The sequence below is a fragment of the Phanerochaete carnosa genome (genome assembly GCF_000300595.1).
Source record: "Phanerochaete carnosa HHB-10118-sp unplaced genomic scaffold PHACAscaffold_3, whole genome shotgun sequence".
Taxonomy (NCBI): domain Eukaryota; kingdom Fungi; phylum Basidiomycota; class Agaricomycetes; order Polyporales; family Phanerochaetaceae; genus Phanerochaete; species Phanerochaete carnosa.
The window spans coordinates 90,280-115,768 of NW_006767630.1; the positions used below are offsets into that span (position 1 = coordinate 90,280).

The following is a 25,489-nucleotide window of genomic DNA, read 5'->3' on the forward strand; positions in this document are numbered from 1 at the left end:
TGTGACCAAGAGTGCCGGCAGTACACGGCAGGATTGCATCGGTTTGAGGGCTGGCAGAGCCGCGGTGGGCTGGTCAAAGCAAAGCTTCGCCAAGTCGAGCACAGTGTGGAGCTCTCGTACAGGTCTCTGAAACACAGTGTTATGATTAGGTGTAAGTAGGGATATAGACATTCATTCAAGAAGGTAGTAATCGAAGAGAAAGTGGTTGATATCAAAGCAAAGAGCCGAGGTCAATAGGTATGTGTTTAACATCGGAACGTCGGTAATAATGTTGTTGGAACATACACAGGCACACCTGGACATGCCAGGTGTGATCATGACTTTGTGCTGGACGCCTCGAATCCCCACCACGGTGTAGCGGTGAGCTGCAAACAGCTAAATGAATAGTCCTAGTAATAACGCGAGCGACTTACGTTATGTTAATTTGCCTTGTCCTGTTCGCACGCGCACGCTGCCCAACGATCGACTTTGCTACTTCTTCGAGGATGCGTTCCCGCTGTAACAGCTGTGCAGAATACCAGCTGGGATCGAGGAACAAGACACGCCAATCATTTCTATATATAAAACCATGTAAGTCTCATTAGTCTAATTGCGGGGCAACGGCACTTATGAAGTGGCATGCTTCGCCTTGGTCTCCATCAGCCTCCTTACTGCCTCCCATCGAACCTTCGCCCTGTATTGCGCAAAGGATTGATACCAGCCAATCGTACAGTTTGTGTTCCGTTGCCCCGAGTTCTTCTGGTTGCCAGACATGTTGAGCTTTCAGACTGACGGCTGTGGCGGTTCAAAAGCGTACAGTAAATATGAGGAATCAGTCGAGAATCTGGCACTCACCTTCAACCAATTAGCTCCCACCTCCTCAACTGCTTTCGTACGGTCGAGCGCTGAGGGCGAATGCGACAGCGGTCAGAACTGGGCACAAGACGCGAAGGAGTTGAGCTTGAGGGCTGAGGGCCGTGGCAGTTCGAGAGCATATGGTAAGTATGAGCTACAACGGCAGTTGGCGCAGGGCACCAGATGCGAGGTAGTCAAGGATAGAGGGGTGTGAAGGAGGGAGTTGTATGGTGAGCAACAAGACTGAACCGAGAATGAAGACTCACCTGGGATAACGGCTCTGAACCGCCTTCCAGACAATCGGAGATGGCAGGTGAACCAAATGACAGCGTGTACAGGGTACGAGGTGTGGGATAGTCGAGGATAGAGGGTGTGGAGGCAGAAGACAGCGGGTTGTATGGTGAGTGAGCAACGACACTGAACCGAGAACTAAAGACTTACCTGGGAGAAACCATGCTAAACCTCCTTCCAGACGAACGGAGAGGGCTTCTGAGTCAAAGGACGGTGCACAGAGGGTTGGAAGTGCGAGGTTGTGGGGATAGAGGAGTGGGCAGTGGGCAGCAGACAGCGCGGTCCATGGTGAGTAACAACACGGAAACAAGAACTGGAGGCTTACCTGGGAGCACACAGAAGACCAAGCGATGAGCCAATGTAAGTGAAGAAGGTGCAAGGTGGCTGAGGATGGGGGTGGGAGGCAGTCAAAGAGGGGACGGTGCGAGAGCGAGCGCGGGAGCAATAAGCGTCGAAGTACGTCGGGGAGAGCGTGAGGCGTGTAGGATCACGACGCTGTGTTGGCAGACTGTATACTGAGCCAGTGAGAAAGCTCAGGCGGGTTTTTGCAGATGCAAGTAAGCTGCTCTGACGCCATTGTAGAGCAAGTGGCAGGCGGTACGCGCCCAGTTGTACGGCGTGGCGGGACCGAACCGAATGAGCTAGAGGACGCCACAATGGCGATGGTGAGTGGGCCGGTTTCTGCGTGGCTAAGCCCTTGGACCATGGCTTAGACGTTGGCCACGTGAGTGGCTGGAGAAAGGTTGTTAGGTCAATACCTAACGGTTACAGTGTAGGGCCTGGTGGTGCAGGTGTTAGTGCTCATTGGGCAATCGGTGGGTTCGATTCACGCTTCCTGTGCAATTGTTTTATTGTAATTACGCTAATTACATGTCTTAGACACACGGTGTCTTAGCCAGGGCCGTGTCTCAGCCAGGTCCCAAGGTGCTTAGTGGATCCGGGTGCTTATGAACGTCTAAGCCGGTGTGGCTAGTCCGGTGTAACATAATAAGTTCCCGTGTCTAGGCCACCAAACTGAAACTCTTGCTGGATTGCAGACACTGGGTGGTAAGCGCACTTTTTTCCGGCATAAAATTAGCCAAAAACTGATCCAACAAGGCCCCAACTTTATCTGGTTTTCACCTGAAAAAAACTGAAGGCAAAACTCATTTTTCTGCCAGTTTTACTGTGTTTCAGACCCTTTTGGCTGGTTTTGCACTGGTTTCTCCTCAGTTTGCATTGGCGTAGAATCAGGGAATAACGGGGCCTTGTTTAGCCGCTTTTGTCTGAGTTTTCTTGAGAAAAAAACTGCGCTTACCACCCTGTGAGACACACTACGGATATGAGCTGATTTCAAATCACCTGAAATGTCCAGGTCAAGCCATCAGAACTATATCATTTTCGGAGACTTGACCGTGGCTTTCTGGCACCCCAAAATGATAAATTTGCTACCACTTTTGTAGCCATTTGCAGTGCAGGAAAATGATAAATTTTGTGTAGCCTGAAATGAACCTGAAATGACTGAATATAGTTACATTTCAGTACAACAAAGAGTTGATATTTCAGGAGACTTTGTGGCGCATTTCAGGACATCTGAAAGAACATATGGAGAGATCATTTCTGCCTCATGTTTGCAATGAGGAAAGGTCCAGGCAAGGAAAGCTTTTGATGGTCCTGAAATTATCATTTACAGCAAATTTATAGTACCTTTCTGGGACATTTCTGTCTTATCTCAAGTAAAAACCTTCTAGCTCATGAAACAGCTTCAAAAGCCATCAGAAATGGTAATTTTAGGACCATCAAAAGCTTTTCTTGCCTGGACCTGAGATTGACACTGCCACGTGACTATTTGATCTCAACAAGGATATATGCGCCTGCCTTGCAGAGTTCACCTTCTCAGCTCTCCTGCCACAACCCCTCGAATGCTCCAACTGTCTGATATATTTCCCTCACATCTGCTGTGTAATGATCTTCGACAGACGCTGATGCTTGTTGGCTGCACCTCTTATCAACAGCATCATTGAATACACTCGAGAGTCAGGACCCATGCTGAGCCGGAAATTGAAAGAGAGTGCGTACTGCCTTATTTCTCTACTATCGCACCGCTTTATGACAGCGATTTTGTACAGACTTGTTCCCTCAGCACTACACAATCTCTTGTCGCACTACACCGCGCTCCTCTTCACGTACATTGCTGCTAGGAAGGCCAGCATGAGAACGAACAGCACCCGACGGTACCACACGCTACATCCCGGCAGTGCAGCGTCGACCTGGGATGGCACATGCGCAAGACGCTTGGTAGGCTGTAGGGAGCTGAAGGTGAGGAGTTGTGGAGCCAGGCGGTTTGGCAGGACCTCACCAGTGGTCAGGGATGATGGGGAGGTTGGGCCGGAGACAGACTATTCAGCAATGGTATGTGGCACATTTTCGTGTGTTTGTAGCTGTCATCCTTACGGTACTCAAGATTCCGTCACGGCTGACGGCTGAAGGCCCTTCATGAAGCGTTGAAGTTCCATCTCTGCCATCCTACACATACGACTCGAAAAATTCTCAAGCGTCCTCTCATCCCCTCGTCCTCTTGTCACTCTCGCTTGCACAGACAGAATATGCTAACGGCGGCCCCAGACCTTCTGCGCAACATCACCATCTTGGCCTGTCCCACAATCATCGCCACCTGCTCGCTCTGTCTGACCTCAAGGCCGCGAACGTCTCATTTACTCTGTATCCTGTGGCTTAACACTCGTGTGCAAGGTCATACATTTGCCCGATATCTCCTGATGCTCTTCTTCATGGCCAAGGTTGCTTCGCCGTAGATCGACGACATCTCCAATACCGTGCACACCTCTCAGACTGTTCGTAAAGTGGTCTATGCTGAGTCCGGACATACTATCTCTGCAATTCTCTGTCGTTGTGATTCCCACGAAAATGATGGTCGTAGACCTAGGTCTCGAGTCGGGACGTGTGTTAGCGAATGGCGTGCCATGGTCATTGGTCTGCGCGCTTCCGTTCCAAGGGCGCCATCGCTTGAAGCCGGTTGTCGCCCTCCACGCATTCACCACAGATGCAAATGCGCTTACCACAGGACAGTGATGACTGAACCTCTTCGTGTCCATCGTGCGCATTTGCCTTCCTCTGCATCCAACTTTGGCCTCGAGATCTTGGTGCTTGCGTGGGCTCGTGTAAACTTTGTTGCGCCTGAGCTCAATGCTATCCGTTCGTACCTTTCGTAGCCGTGTTCTTGAGGTATATGCTGACATGATACTTGTAGGCCATCGTGCAAGGAAGAATCTACAACCACGAATAACTGTTTGTCACTTCTCGTCCACTGGTTCAACACCTGAAAGCAAAGTGAAGACAAGGACAAAACAAACGTCCTCATCCTCTGCACCGTCCGCTGGCTTTCGTGATGCGATGTTGCGACCGCGCCTCTGGAGACCATCAACAGTATACCCGGAGTCTGTGACGCGATAGAGCGGCGCAACATTCACGGCTCCGGGGACTGCGAGGACGAGGAGTAAGTACACTATCTCTGGCTAGGACAACCTCTTCCGGTTGAGTCACATGCTCTCTGCGATCCTCCTCCCCAGACGCGGGCAGACAATCTGCAACAATGCTCGGACGGGGAACCAGGACATCCTTAGCTGCGCTCTTCACGGTAGCCCTACCCTCGCGCATACGCAACTCGGGCCGGACGAATGGGCACTTCCCAAGGCTAAAGACCCAGACCTTCCTATCCGGTCATTGAAGCACAGGGCAGCGCGCTGCCCAAGGGCTGTGGCGTGGGCGAGGGTTCATGACCGAATGGACTAGAGCTCGACAAAGCCGGGGGCAAGACGGGTGACCGGGGCAACATAGTCCTTCGGTATAGAATTGTGGAAGAGTATGTGTATTCGGCTGCTACATAACGGAATCAATATCGAGAGCAGACCTAACATTCACGAGTGAGATAATGAGTGGCGTGAACATGGAATTATATCCGCCGGTCCCTCAGACGTCCAGTTATGACGGCAGGCTGGTTGAACATAAATTTTGAGCCTTGTAATGTTTCACGTTGGGGCAGCGATGGAGTGGCATAAACAGAGAAATGGGTTCCGCATGCGCATATGCGAGTGCCAGCGATATCTTCAGATCTCAGACCTTGCGGATCAGGCCGGACGCCACCAGGCTCATACCACTGTCCTGATATGGCAATTGTTGTTCGATGAAACGGCGACAAGTGGCTTGTAGCCCATAACGTGTACTTCTCCGTTCACGCCTACGTCTCAGTTACAGTGCGATCAAAACTCTCTACTTTATTTTGCCTCTGCAAGCTCCACAGCATGTCGCCTCGCCCCGAAAGCGTCCCCCTAGATACCATCTTGCTTTTCTTCCGCGTCTGCATGATGCCAGCCAGCGCGACAGCAGCCCGAGCGCGGCCTGCATTGAGGGTGTCCGGCGCTGCGAGATGGCCTAGTACGGGACATAGAGCAACGGGCTGGATGATGCGAGAATTGACTTGTAAGCATAGTAAAGAGTAGGCATGAGAGAGTGACGTACAGATATACCTCTGACAAATTTGCCCGCCGTATGGGACGCCGCATGCTGCGCAGTCCGACGCACAAGGTCCGTCTAGCTGCTCCTCGGCTGGAGGAGTGGCCGTGGGTGACACGAAGGCAGTCTTGGGGAAGATGAGGTGGGGAACGGTCAGGGTTGTCGAGTGAAGCGGGACTTACGGCGGGGCGTTGGCCGTTGGGAAGCACCGACATCCGTAACGATGGACATAGCCAGTACGGTCAGCTTCACAAGGAGTTCGTTGATCTGTGGGCGTGAGCCCACAGCTTGAATCGTCGTGCTTGTCAGCAACAGCGCGATACGCAAAGACGAGAGGACATACACCCACATATGCCGACTTGTACGTCCGTCGCGCATCCAATGGGCTAAGGGGGACATAGACGGCATACGCAGTGCCAACAGAAGACACATTTGTCCGCTCACATTGCACTCTGCATCGTCTCTGCATAGCTGACCACAACCTCCAAGATACGTGTCTGGCCAGCGTCGCGCTTGACCCACATCAGCACGCGAAGATGCTATTTGGCACAAATGAAGTCACATCTAGTGGTGAGGTACGAGACATAGAGGGCGTGAGCCGGCGATGAACTCGATGTCAGGTTGATAGCCGTGTAAGAGCGAGGACGCCGGACGTGACGTGTGGCGTGAATTGGTTCGAGTACCGCGAGTTGTTGTACGGCCTGCGCGAATGAAGACGAGCTATGACTATAAAAGTATTGTTGGGCATCAAGACGCACCTGTAGACATGCTCCTTGTTCTGTCATATTCACAGCCCTTCCGCTAAGGCTTTCAGGCAGCATGCCTGGCCTTGACCGACGTCGCCAATAGTGGTTGGACTCCGACGGAGTAGGGCGCAGTAAGATCTAAACGGAATACGGATCTGTCTGTCAGCATGCGGGCACAACAAAGAAAATTGCAGTTTACGCCGTATGTATGCTACTGGATCGGTGCCAACGAGCTGACGAACAAGTCGCCGACCCAGTCGTTGACAGCTTACGAGACAGCGGTGTGGATTATGTTGAGCGAGGTAAGTTTCCGAGGCATTCTAAACAGCGCAGTCTGGGTTTCAGGTGAGCATAGCAGTCGCCAGGTAGCTCAAGGTTTGCGCACCGTGATGATTGATGTCCGGCCAGGAGAAGGGAACGTCCTTGAATCTTCATCTCCGCCGAAGAGTAAGCGAATTGAGCGTAATCTGAGCATTGATTATCGCAGCGAATGACTAGTGTTGCATGGTCCGTCTGAAAGTTGTTGCAGGGCCAGAGGTGCACCGTCCACGATGAAAACGCATGCAAAACGAGGCATGTCGCCGTAGAAGTGCACGCACGAAATGCCCAGAGCAAAAAGCGAGAAGAGGGCCTCAGGGTCAGGGAGCACAGCGGGGTGGCAACGTTCCTTGTGCTCCACTGGGCGTGGTGTGAAGACAAGGATGGGCGAGCAGAGATCCCGACTCCTGAGTTTCTAAACGCGCGCTTGGCGCGTATCACGTGGCAGCTTTGATCCGTAGGCGCATCGGGCACGTCCTGCCCTCTATTGCTCCCACAATCATGTTCACGCCCAGTCCTTGGCCCTGACGCAATTTTAGTCCCCCTACAAATATCTGCTTACCTTCCTTCACGTCTAGGGCCTGCTGATAGCACACATATCGCTTTCAGGCTGAAAGCACGAATCGGAGGGCAGCCGTTCATTCCCCCGAGTGGTGGCCGCTTCCGCATGTCTCCAAGGAATCTAGTGGAAGAGGTGGATTCAGGTAGAAGAAGGACAACTTGCTTCGATATCTACGATGGACCGTTATGTAGGACTCATGGTGCGCATGTTCATGTTGCTCAATCCGTCCTTGCTGAGCAGGTCTGCCAGTCGCAATAATATACCTTCTATGTCACCAGACACTCTGTACCTCGTCTTCGAACCATTTTTATGTCAATCATAAGCGGATTACTCCCCCTCTGGTCCTGACTGCGTCTCGCTTCTCCTTATCACATGTGAACATCTGAGCTAGAGACGCATCCCAAGTGCGAGGCTTTGGATTGACGTTAACGTAGGGAGAACGCCTTACAACGTTCATGGACGAGACAAAAGCGCGATGTTGGAGGGATCCGGATAAAATTCAGGTGCGCCCCCGTCTTTTCAGCTGCAGGCAACGTTTGGCTCAGTTGTTGGACCTCAAGCATGCTACCCATCGCCGTTTCGTCCGACGGCCACACTCCAAAGTGTTGATTTCCGGATCATATCGTAACCTACATGGCGAGCGTACAAAGCTGAACTCGTCTTGCGCGGAGTCGCGCCACCCCTCGCGCCTCAGGCGTCCACGCAATTGATCAATGAGTTCATCGACGCCCTCTTCTTCATGAGCCTGGTCCTCAACCTCGCGGCTGCACTGTTCGACGTTCTCCCCAAGATGCGACTCCGCGAGTACACGCAGTAGAACTTACCACTTCCAGTGTCGTGTGAGAGCATCCTCGTGCGCCAATGGTGTCTCGGGCCACGGAAGACGTGGGACAGGAGGCGGTGGTCGCGGCAACATTGACACTAATCAATCTCGCAACGATCGCCTCCTTCGGGGGCATGGTTCTTCTTCTGTGAGCCCTCGACATTGTCGCCACCGTGATCACGGTTCTCGTCTCGACAATCCTGCCGATCGTCTCCGCCATCTCTATCATACTCATTATCTTCCATTGCCGTCCCTACAAACTTTCGATCCTATGGGTTTGGTTGGCCGATTGCGCTCTGGCCAACGCGACTTCGCGCCGTTTGCTCACTACCACAATGCAGCGCTGTGGCCGCGCCGTGTTTGATGTCTCAACCGCGACCTCGCAGCACCAGGACCGGTGCAACATGTACGGTTTTACCGTTTTAAATGACAAGGAACGGGTGCGCCAACCCAGCTGCAGAACAGCAACTTTCTCGAGGCAAGCCATGCGGGCTTTACCGCCCTTCTCCACTACGCTCAAGCAGACGTGCTACAGCAGCACCCCGATGGACCCCAGGTCCTCGGCCACTACAGCCTCCGTCGCAGCCTCTCCGGGATGCCGGCGCGTATTGGACCGGGCGGGTATCTGCGGTGAGATGGTCCGCGGCGCAGGTACTGCTATATTCCTACGGAGATTACAACGTCCAGAAGCGCAGTTCCCTGAATCAACACCTACGACGGATGGCGCGGCTCATCACCAGCCATCCGATTAGGCCAGCTACCCGCTTGAAGGCCCCTTTGCCGTGGCTGCAACTGACGCAGAGCTGTGCTCATGGCCATGGCCAACGCTCGGCCGCGTCCCGGCTTGCCGACCGACCCGGGGGTCTCATGCACCTCTCCTCCCCAGATAGGGCTCCATGGCCTTCCATCCCGTCGCGTCTCACCATCTCAAAGCCGCCTCGCGTCGTCTTATCCGTGGCCAGCTTTCTTCTTCAGCGTAGTCTGCGACGCCTGTCGCACCGGCAGCAAATAACAGCAGTCAAGCAGCGCAAAGTCAAGACCGGCACCTGAAATGAGTGCGTCCGAGGGCGACAGAACGGCATGTTTCCGTCTTCTGCCTGGTCGTCGACGTTACGTCCTGTATTCTTGATACTGTTCAGCCACGTCTCGTGCAGATCGTTCGACAGCGACGAACACTTACGCCTACGTCTTTGCAGGTACCCGAACCGATCTCGCTCCTTTCCTGCGGCGAGAACGAAGAGCGATGTGACGGGCTGCCACACGGGCGATAATCGCTGTCAGACTGAGGAGACAGGAGGCGGCAGTTGCGGCGCACCTAGCGAGGCACAGGTAGTGCCATCATAAGAGCTACTGCTCCGGAGATGGACCTCGCCAACCACGGTTGCTCGAGCACAAGAAGCAAAATGCAGCTTAGCCAATGAGCGCTGCTTCCCGAGGAGCTGCTCAGTTTTTCGCCTACGACCGTCGCCGACGGTGTGGCCGGTGCTTGCCCGACGCAGCCAACTCTTCCGAGGCAGCCGGCACTGGCGACGTGCTAAACACTAACCACGGGGATTCGCGCAGGGCACGAGGCAATGATCTGGGACATCACACCTAGCGCGGCACGATGCCTGCCATGGCTGTGATTTCTAGCCTGAGCGTAAACCAGGACACCCAGACCTGCAAACCAACGGATTCACCCGCTGATGCCACACACGAGGTTCTTTGCGTGTCCGACGAGCTACATGCGACACCCCTTGGCTGTGACTGCGCCTCGCACCACTTTACAATGGGCGACCCGGGAGGGAGGAGAGCAAGAGGCTCGTTCACTAGCCGTCCAATCCTCGACTCTGCGCACTCAAGCCATGCCAGCCGATGCAGTAGCTGTACAGACTCGTCGTGGCAAGGTGCGCCTACGTCTTCAGGATAGAGTATTAGCAGCGCGATTTTCCAGACCGCTGCGGATCATCCGTGAAGATAGTATTTTGATTTTGGTATAAGTGCCTTTGCACGAAAGTAAGAACGGCACCTTCGCGCGTCAGTGAGCAAAGCTGATCATGCGCAGATATGTGGAGTTGGTTTAGATGGAGGGCGCTATGAAGCACTCCGCGCTCGTAGCGGGATGTCACGCGAAGGAGACGGCAGGATACTATCGGAGAGTTACACTCGCTGCTCCCAGGACCGAATATTTCATCTGTATGTGGACTCGGGAGATGCGCGCACAAGGCCCCGGAGTCGCCCGTACCTACTTCTGCTACTCGCGCTTGATTGTCTGTACGTCGTTGTAAAACATTTCCACGTACCGAGTCGGTCAAAGTGCTATCGGGGCCGCCATAATACTCACGCATGTTACCGCCGATTTGTCGCTCAAGACTTGCATTGTATGATTTGTAGACATCGCTATGGCTGTGCGGCATTGAAAACCGAGGACACCGCCTTGCACAGCTCTGAGCCCATCGCTTTGAACAATTTTTCCACGCGAAGCAGTGGTGTCAGACCACCCGGCTACCGTATTTTGGTCAGGAGTCCGTGCAATGGCAAATTGTCGGCAACAGCTGTCACAGCTTGACTGACAGCTGTCCTCTGGTAACGACTAGTGATGTGCGGGCCGGGCCTCAAAGCCTGCAAGCCCGCCAAGCCCGGCCCAAAAAGCCTGGCCCGAGTCAAGCCTGGCAGCGGGCTCAAGGCCGGGCTCGGAGCGTAGTCAAGCCCAAGCCCGGCCCGGAAGCCCAGGCTTGGGTGTGCTGGCTCCGTTACCGTTCCCTGAGTTCAGAATAAGGAGAGAGCGACCTAATATGCACATAGAAGACAAAATGTAGATATTCTAGACGTAACGGCTCCCGCCGAGCACGATTGTGCGTCGCCATCTGGTGCCTGCCGTAGGCGCACGCCCGTGGACTTCGCTGCAACTCGACTTGTTCCGCAGGTGTAGATCTTCTGGAGGTTATAATTTAGTGAGTACATGCAGTATTAATCCACTACACCCAAATACATTCCCTTCTGATAGCACCGGAACACTCGTTGTATTGTGAGCAAGCCCGGGCTTAAGCCCAAGGCTTGGGCCGGGCTCGGGCTCGGGTCGGGCTCAGGGCTCGGCTCGACGTCGTCACAAGCCCAAGCCCGGGCTTTGAGCCCAAGCCGGGCCCGCACATCACTAGACTAACGACTTGAACGCCCGTCGGCGGTGTAGGACCTCCACTAGCTGCCGCAACGACGAAAGCTAATTGGCAGATGTGCACTGCCCAGAATCATCCCCGAGCAGCCGCAGTCCAAAGCGCGAGGACGTCTGCTATTCGTCTTCTCGCATGAGTTGAGCAAAGGGAGAGACGCTTACCACACGCCATCGATGCCACACAGCATTCATCTCAGTTATGGTTCCATTCTGGCTGCAAACAGCCAACGTGGGGTGGCTGCGAAGGTACACGCACCACACATGCTTCCAGTGACAGGTGCTCTTAGACCTGGCCTGTCTCCTTCGTCCCGTACCCAGTCCGATGCCCTTCCTGTTGGGCTACTACCATCTTTCTCTTCGCTCTCCCTACTCCCCAGTCATTGCTTTCATCGTCGCCGAGTACACCGTCAACTCGCATGAAGACTTCACGACGCAGAAATCGGGCGGGTAGTCCGGATGCCAAGGTACGCATACTAGATCTAAGTCGAACCCCGTGTCGGCGTCTTATCTTCACATCTCTCTGCCCTAGGAGACGTCAGGTCTCTCTGGCTGGGCCGGTATAGAAGATACTGTGGCCAAGGACGATGAGGGGAAGATGGAAGGATACTCTGAAGATGTCGACACTTTACTCGTCTTCGTACGTTTCCTGTTCGCGTCTTCATGCTTGGTCAACCTGACGCCCACCGAGGCCGGTCTATTCTCCGCTATCCTCTCCGCGTTCGTCGTCCAGACCTACCAGATGCTCCAGCCGTCAAGCGCAGACCTGACGAACCAACTGCTTACCACGAATAATCAGATGATCGCTCAGAATAATCAGATTCTCGCTCAAAATAATCAGATCCTTAATCAGATCCTCGTCCAAGGATCTTCTGCAACCCTCACCGTATCCACATTTTCCCCTCCTCAGTTGCTATCTCCCACCGATCCACCGCCGTTCCAGCCCTCGACCCCTGCACGATGGATCAACATCCTGTTCTTCACCAGCCTCGTCCTCAGTCTCGCTGCCGCCCTGCTGGGCATCCTGGTCAAGCAGTGGGTGCGCGAGTACATGCAGTGGAACTCACCTCTTGCATCGCCGCGCGAGAATGTCATGGTGCGGCAGTTTCGGCTCGAGGCATGGGAGGCCTGGAACGTGTCGGCGGTCGTCTCGACGGTGCCGGCGCTGCTCGAGGTCGCGATGATCCTGTTCCTCATCGGCATGGTCATCCTGCTATGGACCCTGGACGACGTTGTGGCGATCTGTTTAACGGCTATGACGGCTATGTTCCTGCTGGTAATCGCCGTGTTCACTGTCCTGCCCGTGTTCTCTCGCCGATGTCCGTACAAGTCACCGACGGCATGGGCGGTCATGGCAGCTTGTAGATTTATGTCGATTTCGGCATTCTTCTTTCTGGAGCAGGGTCGAGCATACGCTGCTCTGCTACCTCGTCGATGGTGCTATCTCATTGATGGTAAGTCTTGCAGGATTGAGCATGTTATTCGTAGCCTAACACACACTGTCAGTATGGGCAGGTGACGTTACTAGCGGGTCCATTCAGCTCCGCATCACTCTTGTATTATTCTTCCCTCTCCTCATCATTCTAGCAGTCTTCTTCGGCGTATATGATGACAACTGGGATTTGGAACCGCAAAAACATGTCGAATGGAAGCAACTACCGCTCAGCTGGCGCGACGTTGACCTCCGCAGCTGCAGATCCATGCTGCCGCGCTTCGGATCCCGACAGCTCAACGATGAAACCATGCACACTGCAGCACAGGCAATCGTTTCGACCGAGGCTTCAGATGGCTCGGAGCGAAAAGACGAGCTGTTCGGCGAGGTCAAGGAGACCGTCCTGCTCCTGCGAGCATTGTCTTGGGTAGCAAAGTCGTCTCAGAACTCTCACGTCGTCGCGTACATCGAGCAATGCCATGACGAGGAGCAGCGCGTACACGAGCGTACCCTGGATTTCCTCCTTCGTGCGGCCGCTTCAGGGCCCGGTTCTGAAGTGCGGCGGCTCCTTCTGCAGTTCGTCCTTGATCAATCCAAGCACTGCACTACCCCTGCGCTGCTGTGTAGGGCATACATTGATGCTCGGTGGGACTACAGGGTCATGCTATCTGCAGCTGACAGACATCTGGGTAAGCACACACATAGCCTAGAAGAGGGAACATTTGCTAATATGTCAGGCGCGTTTCTCCAGTGCTCGAGCGAGGGCACACCACAGCCGCTGACTGCGAGCTGCTCCTGGCGAACTACATCCCATCCGAGTTCACACATGCCTACCAGGACCGCCTCGAGATGTTCATCACCACAGCAACGGTGTGGCTCTTTCACTGTGACATGCAAGTGGCGTCTCGAGAGGTTGTGTTCGACATACTGGGGAGGATGATCAGGGCGGCGGACGTCTTGTCTGTTGAGTCCGCCGCACCGGCTGATACCGCGGCAGGCATCTCGCAGGATGGCAACGCCGTTGACGTCCGAGCTAACCATCGGGAGTGGATCCGGGAACTGTATTGGACGAGAGCGACGCTGACGGAGCGATATGGCGCACTGTTCAGGCGACTCCTGCATGCACTTGAGAAGGCGTACAAGCTGGACAAGCTCCGCGGCGACGAGGATCCGATCCGGGATGATCTACACGACGCGCTCGAGACGTCACACAACACGTACGGGTCCACATGTGAGGTCGACGGCTGCCCCTGGATCGGGCACGCCAAGAGCCAGCAGGACGAAGGCCGCAATTATGTCGAGTGCGATCTGCTCTCGAAGAGCGTCAGACCCGCCTCCGCCGCAGATGCGCACAGCGAGGAACGGCCGTCCGAACTGCGGCCGCCGCCATCGTCTGGACCACAGCCATCACCGTCGTCCGAACCGGTCATTTCATCTGACCCGCCCCAAGGACTCGCCCACGCCGAACCACATTGCACGACGTCGCACGACGCCCCTCCAGCGCCAGCAATCCGAAGCGCGCCCAATTGTCTGAGCTCGCGGTCTTCGTTGTCGGCCACTAAGCACAAGCCGCGACGTCATGCGATGGGAAGGGTAAGGGAAGCAAGGTCGATGGATGAGCTGACGAGACCAGAGGCAGCACGGGTAGAAGCGGGACGGCGGAGGTCCTGGGGGTGACGGTCCAGACTCAGGTTGTATATGTATATTTCACCGGCGCATATAGTAGTAAATTGTATTGGTAGAGCGGTCGTTCATACGTGCAACAATGAGTGCGTGAACACGGAGCTCGGGGGATGTATGCCCAAGACTCTTAATTATGATAGTAAATTGTTCAGCTGGTGGATATAGTGATATTCAAAGACAATACACGTGAATGAAGACCGTCCACCGCCAGTCGACTGAAAGGCTGCTTGCCGCCACCTCAACACTTGCAGGATTATCGATAGGATGCTATATCATTCGGGCAGGGCATGCACTTGGCGCAGACTAAAGCACGGGAAATAAGCAGCGAGCAAAGTGCAGAGACGATGCCGTCCAACGCACCCTCGTAATTACAGCTGACTCGTCCAAGGACATCACAGAGTCTCATTCTGCAAGCCTCCCTATGCAGGACTCTTGCGCTTAGGCTGCCCTGCATACGACCAATACGCCGTGCCATCGCGCCTGCGGCTCTGCGAAGGATAGGTCATATGCGTCAACTACTTAAACATAAATTCGTGTGACGATAAAAATGATTGTGGTACCCACAGATCATGGCCTCGCGCGAGCAGCCGACCAATTGCGGACCCAGGGCCGTCTTGGAGGGTCAGAAGACGCGCCGCCTGGTGCACCCGTACAGCCCTGCGTAATACTGGTGTGCATCACACAGTGCTCGTCTCATCGTCGCGATGATCTCACCGACTTCAGCAAGAAATGTGACGCAAAATTTGAACTCGATCCAGACGGCGAGGAGTCAAAGACGACCCCGAAGACGCCGGTCGACGCAGGTGATGTCAGCTTCTTCGCGCCCCCACGAGCCAGTCGAGCTGGGAGCGGCCCGACTTGTGCGTTTCTGCACGTTGCGGATGGATAGGCCTGACCTCTTTCACGGACTGTTCCGTGGACTGGAGCACGATGGTGCTGCCAGGTCATCCAGTGCGTTCGCAGCTCAAGTTGCGACTCACCACCGGTCCCTTCCTGCAGAGTGAACGTCAAAGGCGTCAGAGAGGGCTTGGAGAGCAATTCTATGGAGCTGCCAGTGATAGGAAGTAAATAGGGTCGACTGCGCGACCTTCGGGCCTTCCCAGCTCGCAGAGTCTTGGCAGAGCAATCAGCAAATGCGGCTGTAAGGGCCACAAAGAGAAGCTTACTCCGAGTCTGGATATCGTGTGCCAAATAGTAGGTTCGACTACCCAGCATTGCGTAGGCTGCATGTATGCGGGTCGGTTAGTGATACAACCTGGGGCCTTCGTAAGGTGCCAAAGCGTGCCTTAGTACGTCCGTTGCCTGGCCCCTTGCGCAGCCCTTCTGCCGCGACATTCACAACGATGTGCATAGCTTCAGCTTGTGGCTCTTGTGGCTACTGGATTACGATTGGAGCGTCGGGCGCAACTCTGAATAGGGTACAGATACACGGGGTAGGATACAGCTGTAGGGCAGGAAATGCTGTGACTCACGCTGTCCGTATACTGCACGGCCAGAATCCGAGAGTGAAAGGGCTATATAACTGATGCAGCAGATGGCCGCTTTTGAGGAGACAGAGCATAAGGTGCCAAGTGTAGCCTGCATGTGTCAGCAACCTACAATCCAACTGGACTGGGCTACGACAAGGCTGAGGAGACATACAAGAGGAAAGTGGGTGAGTAAAGACCAGCTCGAGTCTGGCTTGTTATTGAGCAGTACGAGCTCCTTATATACATGTCAGGCTCAATATCTAGATTATACTACGAATATACAGAGGTGTATAGAAGGTGAAAGAATACTGTGGAATCTGGGAGAACCATCCGGAATATGTAATATTCATGACATTACCCCCCCTTTTAGAATCGTGTCCTTATGATTATTTACCAGTGGATCCAAAGCCTCCTGTTCCTCGCTGAGTTTTTGTTAAACTTGACACCTCGTCGATATCGCATGACGCAATGCGTTCCAAAATGACTTGTGCGATTTGATCACCGGCGCGTACCTGGAAATATTGATTAGTGGTATTGATCATCACCACGCGTACTTCTCCAGTGTAATCTTGATCTACGACTCCGGCGCCAATATCTATCCCTTTGACTGCTAACCCACTTCGTGGTGCGATCCGTGCATAGGTTCCGTGAGGGGCACGCATTGCTACGCCAGTGCCGACAATCTTACAACTTTGTGCCAGTATTTTCATGCTTTCGGCTGAGTAAAGGTTGAGACCAGCGGCTTCGTCCAATCCTTGCTTCGGGAGAATTCCACCCATCCGTTGCACTAAAAGAGTGGTATCGTGCGTGAGCATGTGAACAGATTGTGTTAATAGAGGTGGAATTCTAGTTGTCATAGGCGCGGATTTGTCGGGACGTCTCACATGGAATTTCTGAAGGAGTTCTTGACAATTGGTCAGGTTCGCCCGTGATTCCCAAGTACGGCGATCACCGTGGGGACTGTTTTCCAGAGAACCTGATACTCCAAGTTTCCATTTCGATCACGACAGGAGTCGAGAATTTCTTCGACTTCCCATTTTTCCTCACCATTTATGAGGTCAGGGACTACCGGTTCACCTTGCTGCGAAGGGTACGTAGGCTCTTTGAAGGGGCTAAGAAGGCTTTCATTGAAAACAGGATGTTGTTTCCATTGACGTGGGAGTTCCAACTCGTAGGCAGAAGCATCGATTTTGCGTTTGACCTTGAAAGGTCCGTATCGCTTATCGTCAAGCTTTTTCATTGGTCTATCGGTTCAGATGTTTATCCCTTCTAGCCAAACCTTATCCCCAACTTTGTACTCCAGTCCGCTCTTCCTTTTCCTATTGTAGAAGCGCTTCATAGATTCCTGTGCTAGGCTGATAGCCGCACTGGTGTCTTCATGTACTCGATCCATTCTATCGACAAATTGTTGGACGTTTTCACTTAGTCCTTCCCGTACTGGTTGAGTTCCTTCATAAGGGTGATATTCTTTATTGATAAAGAAAGGAGTATATCCGGTAGAGGAGTGGACTTTGTTATTGTACAAAAATGTTGCAAGTGGCAGCCATTTGGCCCAATCGGCCTGTCGGTAGTTGATGAATAATCGGAGATACTGTTCTATCTCACGATTGATGTGTTCCGTTTGTCCATCTGTCTGAGGGTAATACGTGGTTGATGGGTTGGCTTCGATTCTGAGTGATTGGTATAATTCAGAGATGAACTGATTCTTGAATTCAGTTCCTCTGTCGCTGATGATCTTTCGGGGTAGTCCATGATGTGCGACTACGTTATCTCGAAGTGCTTTCCCCCACCCTTTGGCATTAAGCTCAATGGTACTTGGTATCGCAATCATCTGTTTAGAGTACATGCAGACAATTACGAGGATGGCGTTGTATCCGAATGAGTCTGGTAATACGTCTATTTTGTCCACGAAGATTACTTCCCAGGGTCGCAAAGAAATTTTGTTTGGAAATAGAAGTCCGATAGGTCGTGTCGTGTGAACCTTGGTTTTCTGGCATTTCTCGCATCCGGCTACGTACTTCCGGATGTCTTCTCAAATTCGAGGCCACCAGTAGTTGCGCGTGATCATTTCATGCGTCTTGTACTGGCCAGGATGTCCAGCCAATGGGGTATCATGATGATGAGTGATAATCTGCTCATGGAGTTTCCCATTTACTGGTACGTAGATATGGTTCTTCTATGTCACAAGTCTGGTACTATCTTCATCTCAGTCCTTGTCCTTGTTCTGTAAAGCTACGATAACTAGCAAATCCCGATTCTTTTTGTATTTTTTAATTTCTGTGACCCAGTCCTGGTCGATTCCTTCTAAGCTAAATACAGTACTACAGATCAAAGCACGAAAATGTTCTGGTTTTAACAGTACAATATCAGAATTGTCCTCTTTTCCTGCATTGTGTCGCTTTTGACGAAAGAGTCTGTCCGCTTTGCCATTAGATTTTCCGGGCTTGTGATGCAGTGAGTATTGATATTCAGCTAACTCGGTTACCTATCGGGCCTGACGCTGATTGAGTATCTGTGGCTTTCGGAATTATTCTAGGTTCTTGTGATCCGTCCATATTTCAAATGGATGTATGGCGCCCATGAGATACTGACGCCATTCATCAAGGCTAGTCATGATTGCGAGAAGTTCCTTATCGTAAATCTCGTAATTTTTTTCGGCAGCTGTCATGGCTTTGGACAGATAAGCAACAGGCTTCCATTTGCCATCTTGCTTCTGGGCTAACTCTGCTCCTACGGCAAAGACTGGAGCATCGCATTCTACTCGGTAGGGATCATTGTCATTGGGTATAGCCAATACTGGCGCTGTGCATAGGGTGTTCTTTAAGTTTGTGAACGCTACTTTTTGTTCGATGGTCCATTCAAAGGTAGCGTTGCCTGTTAATAAACTGAGCGGCTTTGCTATCTTGCCGTAGTCTCGGATGAATCTTTGGTAAAAGTTGGTAAAGCCAAGGAATGCCTGAATGTCACGTTTGCATTCAGGTCTTGGCCAGTTGACTACTCCTTCTATTTTAACCGGGTCCATGCGGACCACACCTTTTCCTACTATCGTGCCGAGGTATTCTATTTCCGACTTCTCGAACTCGCACTTTTCTGGTTTCAGATAAAGTTTGTGTTCTCTTAAAATCTGAAGAACTTGTTGTGTGATCTGACAGTGTTCTTTCAAATCTTGAGTGAAGATCATGATGTCGTCTAAATGGACTACCACGTGTCCTTGACTGATGAGATCTTGGAATATGTCATTCATCATAGTCTGGAATGTAGCCAGGGAATTGGTAAGACCAAAAAACATGACTAATGGCTCGAATAGTCCTCGATTTGTTAGGAACGCTGCCTTCTCTTCATCGCCTTCTTTGATGTGGATGTTGTTGTATCCCCATCGGATGTCTAGTTTCATAAAGAACCGTGCCTGTTTCAACTTGTCTACTAGTTCCTGTATTAAAGGAAGTGGGTAGCGGTTCTTGATCGTCAGCTCATTCAGCTTTCGATAATCTTGTACGGGTCTAAGACGTCTATCTTTCTTTTTGACAAAGAAGAAGGGAGAAACCCACGGAGACTTTGAAGGTCGGATTCTTCCGGTTCTGAGGTTCTCTTCTATGAACTCCCCAAGTTCTTTTTGTTTGTTTACCGAGATTGGATAAACTTTGCAACTGATTGGTTGTGCACCTGGTGTGAGTTCGATCGCATGATCCCATGGTTGTCGTTGCAGTAGAGAGTCGAAGTCTTCTTTGCTAAATACATCGGAGTAATCATGATAGTGACTTGGGACAGTATTTTCAAACGTCTTAGTCTCGTGTTTCAGACTCTCTTTAATGGCTAGATCAGTGGCCGTGGTGCAAATGTGCGCTGCTCCCATAGCAAAGTAGGTTTCGTGGTCTAGAATAAAGATTCTATCCCCTTCTTCTAGGCGAGCCTCCGGATCACTGGGCTCTTCTTGATCAGCATCAATATCAATTAACCGGGCAGCACATTTGCAGGTAATCGAGCACCGATCAAACTGAATGACTTGTTCCTGCCAATCAATAGATGGATTATGAATCTGAAGCCACTCATGTCCTAGGAAGATCGGAGTCTTTCCTAGATTGGTAACAGCAAAAAGAAGCCGTTCAACATAGTCCTGAATTTCCACCCTTAACTTGACATAGTCGGTGATTGTGCTGCCGGCATTATGCGTGCTGTCCGTGTTATAGATGGGGATCAGTGATGGCAATTTCTTTGTAGCGATGTTGTTATCACAAACAAACTGTGCATCAATTGATGATCCGGTGCATCCTGTGTCTAACAGCGCTTTGACTGATAAGCGATATTGCGTGTCCAGGGTAGTAATGATCATTGGAACGTCCATCTGTGTCCCCTTCCTTCCTCGGATAAACCAAGGTTGCTTTCATAATTTGTTCAAGAAGTCTATTGCTTCTTTTTCTTTCATTTGCCTGATTTGGTTCATACAGGCTTCGGAGGCATTAACACTCTTCTTGGAGTGTACCCATTCAGTCAGCAATCTAAGCGCCGTGGCTTCCTTGCTGATTATCCATTGGCGGATCCAGGCCACCATCCATGGGGTGTGGCGCTGCCACTGCATAGATTCTGTTTGTTTTTCTGGAGTGGAAGATAATTTTTTATTGGGGGGAATTAAGCAAAAGGGTTGAGCCTCTCTGCACCGCTCTATGGACGCCCCTTTTTCTGGTATATACATGGCTACTCCAAACCAAGAACACGGATAGTTTGTAAAATTACGTTTGGTCAACTCGGCTACGCGTCCGGCTGACCACTTGCAAAACCCTTCATGGCTGCGTGAATTTCTTCGCAGATTGCCGTCTTCCAGTCAAATGGTTCTGCCGTCGTGGCAGGAGCTTCTGTGAGTAGTGCGAGGGATGTGAAAGTATTGGAGATGGGGGTTTCCAATGTCTCTGCAACCTGCACTTGTTGGGCTTGTTGCCTATTGGGGCAATTTCATGAGAGATGGCTCTTTTGGCCACATCGGAAACAGAGACCGAGGTGTCACGCCTGATCTAACTCCATCGGCTGTCCCCTTCCTCCGAAGGTAACACCGGTCCCGTCGCGCCGTGTCTGGACTGGCGCGGTAGTAGCTGCTGGCATGGCTGTACTAGTCTGTGCTCGTGGTGCATTTTGTGCTGGTTGCTGTCAAGGCTGGAATTGCCCTTGTCATTGAGGTTGCGGGTTCCTCCTTCGGTACTGCTGTTGGTTTAGGTCGATGCGCGCGACCCTTTGCTTGTAGAGCACGTAGGTAGTTGGAAGTTCTTCCAAGGAGTTGTACAGAAGCCGGATGATATCAGCCCGAAGCGCTTTTTCTAGAAGCAACTTAAGTTCTTGGAAATGTGCCTTGAAGTCGTGAATATTTGCTTGAAAGGCACACAGTTCGAACTTCGAGAAGAACTCTTGCGCTGATAGCGCTTCCATCTGCATTGCCTGCAGCCTATCGTATGCCTCCACTTGCTCATTGATCAGGAAGTGTCTGTCTAAATCCTTCCATAGCTCGGCCGTAGTTTGGATCACGGCAGTTTCATCTGTGTCATATTTTTTCATGTAGGTGGCGACGTATTTGCCCGCGTGTCCTCCTTTCATGTAGGACAGGATCATGAGGACCCTGTCGAACTGTTCAGGTAGCCGATTCCTCTGCGTAACTACATAGAGTTTCATTTGAGTCTTCCAAGCGATATACTTGGATTTCGTGCCATCAAAGGCATCAGGTTTCATCACACTTCCGTTGATGAACGCGGCATTGTCTTGATTCTCAGCCATTGTGCCGGGATCAGATGGAGAAGACGGTGGAGTAGGGGAGTGACGATGGAACGGGCTTGGTGGTTTGGAATTTTCCACAGCTTTTTCCACGGGGTCTGGTGGACCTTCTGGTGGTACTTCGGCTTCTCCGAGGGCAATTGATTGGAGATGCTCAGTGACCGAATCGAGGGTGTCGCGTCTTCCTCTGGGTTCTGAGCCAGATGCTACTGTTTGAGGAACAGCGAGGGATTCGTTGGGTTCTCCGGTGGGAACTCTTTCTAATAATAATTCTCCGAGTAATCCTTTGTCGCACCGAGGACAGCGATTAGTATTTCTTGGGGAATGCGGACAGGGTTGTTGCGCACAATAGCGTACTGTTCCGCTATTGTTGTAGATGAGCTGTCCTTTGAGTTCTCGGTGGTTATATCCTCTACAGCCACAAGAGGGTCTAGAGGTCATATGCTACTGAGTCAGTGAAGCTTGTTTGCTGCAGCCCTGGGACCAATCATGTTGGAACGACCGGATCAGAGATAGAGTTTGCCAAAGATGGGAAAAAGATCAGTGTATATATGGAATTTCGAAGTTTTACAATTCTACGATATAGTTCAAAGTCCCAAGAGAGCAATTATGTCTCTCTCGGTCTGACGCCCGGGGTAGGGATCGCCGATACGAAGCTTTGTCTCTTTTCCGACGCCCAGCCTCAGCCGGTTGCCACGTCGTACTCAGGATATCCGTGTGCACTGCGCAACACGTTTAGCGCCAGCTATGGTAGGCCAGGGCACGAATCCAATACAAACACAACCTGGTCGAGCTCCGACGGAGCAAGGGATTACCAGGGATCAGATAGGGGAGTGGTTATGTGCAAGTGCACGGAACAGGGTTTCAGGGGTCCTAGGGTCTTGATGCGGTAGAATTCGGTAGGGTTAGGATTGGGGTGAGATTTCGGTTTGAGTAAAAGAAGTGGATCGTCGTATGGAGATGGGTGATGGTTGGTGTGAGAGTGACGAGGGTCGTTGTAGAGCAGTTGGTGGAGACTCGAGCTAATGTCAGCAACCTACAATCCAACTGGACTGGGCTACGACAAGGCTGAGGAGACAGACAAGAGGAAAGTGGGTGAGTAAAGACCAGCTCGAGTCTGGCTTGTTATTGAGCAGTACGAGCTCCTTATATACATGTCAGGCTCAATATCTAGATTATACTACGAATATACAGAGGTGTATAGAAGGTGAAAGAATACTGTGGAATCTGGGAGAACCATCTGGAATATGTAATATTCATGACAGCATGGTACTGGACGGCTATACAAGCTACGTTGATTGAGCACGCAGCGCAAAAGCGACGAGATGGTGTGCACACCGGAACCAAGATTTGTGTCATGTATGCATCTAAAGGACGCCAGTTGATGTCAAAACAAGGAGAAGAGTCGTGTTTTTTTGATGCAGGAGCCTATGGCGTCGTACCAGCCAAATTCGCGGAGCTACAGCGTATATGAGACAAAGTGTGTTGTGTCACCGCGGAGACGATGACTGAGAATGTGCCTGTGTACATGAAGGGACAGGAAGAGCCATAAATAAGGATGGGCGACATGTCCATTGTCCAGATCACTGGCGACTGGCGGCATGTCCAGAAAAAGCAGGCGTCGGCATTGAGGCACGTGAACATCCGGCGCAAATCACGTGCAGAACGGCATAATGCGGTTCACGCCCGACCTCCTTCCGCCATGACCCTTGATCCGAACCTTTGTTTGAGCCCATGTAACCACACACACCTGGTAGTTTGAAAGAGACTTGCCGTCCCTCTAGCACTACAGCCCGCCCGCGACTCTCGCATCTCTGCGCTGTGCGCTTGCAGCCATCCTGTCATCATTCATATAACCTCCTCATTTGAAAATACACGCACTCTCAGGCCAGCACGAACACCAGGTATCTGAAATCGCGCATTAACACTCAGCTCACATCACTGTTCAATCTGACTTCCAAGCTGCGGTCAGTCCGCATCTCCGTTAATAATGGTCAACATGCTGATCGTCCCTGCACAGAAACGCCGAGATGATTCATCGTTGTCCGCCGAGGGCAGCGTCTTGCATGTGTCTCCATATGCGCTGTCATGAGTAGCTATCACGCACATTGATATCAGGAAGCTGTGCAGAGGCGGGTGGGCTGAGCAGCTTGCGGACATTTCGTGTGGTCATGGCGAATGCCAGCACTGTTCTTAGGTGCGTGTAATATCACGCTGCAAATGATTATCTCTCATCCGTGATAGTTACTGCCCAACTACCAGATTCAACCGTTGCGTCGCCCTCTTGTACCATCTGTCCCGCTGTGGAGTCTGCTACATTGTAAGTTGGCCGGTTACTACTGCATCTCCTTCAAGAGCATTTGCGTACATGAACATTCGCCCAACACGGAAGCTGTCGCCCTCGTCACGTCTATAAGAACGACCAAGACACGATTATGCTCCCCAGCTGCTCTGGAAGCACTCACTCCCCGTCCCTTAACCCTGACGACTCCACCCTGCCATACCATGCTCTCTCCCATCCTCATTCTCGCTGGCGTGTTGCTGCTTGTGCACGGGGCTCCTGTACATGCGGGTAACGACCAGGTCGCGACTACTGATGCGCCCAACGCCGACGATCAGTAAGCAACATTCTATACCTCTCCTTTCAAGCCGCCGGAAGTATCATTCTGACACCACTTATCCCAGGAACAGAGCGTTTTCTACGTTTTGGAATGGCGCACCGTCGTTCAGGCCCGTTGAGAAGGCGTGCCCCGGATGCAAGTAAGTTTGTCCGAGTAGCACCAGGAGACGGCGTCGCCGGACATATATTGAAATGGCTGTTTAGGTTCAACCGCGAGCTACCGGTAGCGCGCGATGGTACTTCGCAGACTCAGACCCAGACCGGTTCGGAGTCCTTTGACTCGGCGCCGCCGCTGAATGGTGTCATCGAGGGGCTAAGAAATGGGTGCGTGCTTCATAGCGACCTCGTGTGCTACCGGGAATGCTGACGCTGAATTATACACAGAGAGACCACGTTTGAGTAGCCGGCCCGTTTGGCAAGTGAGATGGGCTGGTTGTGAGATTGGTTGGGCCTTCCGTCGTTCACCTTCGCCGCGTACCTTGTCCTGATCGCTCTGGCTCCCATCTGCTGCCATGCTCTCTAGACATGTTTGACATTGTTTGTTAATCCGTATGCTCGCTTTGGTGCTTGCGTGTATCATCCTTGAAGCTTGAAGGGTGAAAATCTGCGAAGACAAGAGCTGCTCAACTGGCGGGACTCTTGGTGAACCGTGAAAGCCGTCGGTGGGTGCCGGCATACGTCACGTTGACGACGCCACGAAGGCCAGCTCGCGAGTCCTTTTATTTCGCTTGTTCTACATCGCTGAACAGCCACCCTTTGTGCTGCTAACACCAAAATGGTGATCATGTACGCCGCGCGTTTGACACGATTGAGCATAACTGCGCCTGCGAAACCACACGTAAGCGTGGCACGACACACATCGTGCGCTCATCTTCCAACGTCATCGACCATGCATCAAACCTTGACATCAAGATCTCGGACGCTGTCATAACCCTGCATTATCACACGTTATCTCGGGGCGCCTGAACATGACGCCGCGGCAGTGCGCCCTGCGGATTCAACGTGCACAATCCTCTTCTTCGCTTCCTTGCATCGGACGGTTTCTGCTACGGTATACTGACTGGACTGGTTGTAGAGACATGCCCGGTATTCACTACGATAAATCACCTCCTCGCTCTCAGCGTCCCGCCTCAACTCGGCTCGGGGATAAGCTCTGCTTATCGCCTCGGGTTCTGGACATCAGAAGATGCGCCTGTGAGTTATCGCTCGCATCCGCGATAGAAGCAGAGCTGTACCTGTGTCTTATCGTCGCCGAACGTCTAATTCGCCTGCAGCCGCACTGCTTCGATGATGATTGACG

General features: G+C 52.1%; 5 protein-coding genes across 5 annotated transcripts; 3 read left to right on the forward strand and 2 right to left on the reverse strand.

Annotated features, from left to right (window-relative positions):
- Nucleotides 1-3,549: 3,549 nt before the first annotated feature.
- On the reverse strand, nucleotides 3,550-4,327 carry PHACADRAFT_251091 (uncharacterized protein). Its single transcript, XM_007392726.1, has one exon. The coding sequence runs from the start codon at nucleotides 4,215-4,217 to the stop codon at nucleotides 3,819-3,821; it is 399 nt and encodes a 132-aa protein (XP_007392788.1). The 5' UTR covers nucleotides 4,218-4,327; the 3' UTR covers nucleotides 3,550-3,818.
- A 2,808-nt stretch (nucleotides 4,328-7,135) lies between these two features.
- PHACADRAFT_192582 (uncharacterized protein) lies at nucleotides 7,136-8,219 on the reverse strand (the record flags this gene model as incomplete). The annotated part of the gene is made up of 3 exons (XM_007392727.1): nucleotides 7,136-7,222; nucleotides 7,907-8,029; nucleotides 8,085-8,219. The coding sequence occupies 3 exons, from the start codon at nucleotides 8,217-8,219 to the stop codon at nucleotides 7,136-7,138; spliced, it is 345 nt and encodes a 114-aa protein (XP_007392789.1).
- A 3,565-nt stretch (nucleotides 8,220-11,784) lies between these two features.
- On the forward strand, nucleotides 11,785-12,018 carry PHACADRAFT_52855 (uncharacterized protein; the record flags this gene model as incomplete). Its single annotated transcript, XM_007392697.1, has 2 exons — nucleotides 11,785-11,871; nucleotides 11,923-12,018. Coding segments are annotated over 2 exons (183 nt in total), but the record flags the coding sequence as incomplete, so codon positions are not given.
- A 1,376-nt stretch (nucleotides 12,019-13,394) lies between these two features.
- On the forward strand, nucleotides 13,395-14,660 carry PHACADRAFT_251096 (uncharacterized protein). Its single transcript, XM_007392728.1, has one exon. The coding sequence runs from the start codon at nucleotides 13,958-13,960 to the stop codon at nucleotides 14,195-14,197; it is 240 nt and encodes a 79-aa protein (XP_007392790.1). The 5' UTR covers nucleotides 13,395-13,957; the 3' UTR covers nucleotides 14,198-14,660.
- An 8,671-nt stretch (nucleotides 14,661-23,331) lies between these two features.
- On the forward strand, nucleotides 23,332-24,776 carry PHACADRAFT_251097 (uncharacterized protein; the record flags this gene model as incomplete). The annotated part of the gene is made up of 6 exons (XM_007392729.1): nucleotides 23,332-23,637; nucleotides 23,666-23,766; nucleotides 23,832-23,864; nucleotides 24,255-24,329; nucleotides 24,394-24,513; nucleotides 24,574-24,776. Coding segments are annotated over exons 1-5 (407 nt in total), but the record flags the coding sequence as incomplete, so codon positions are not given.
- Nucleotides 24,777-25,489: the final 713 nt, after the last annotated feature.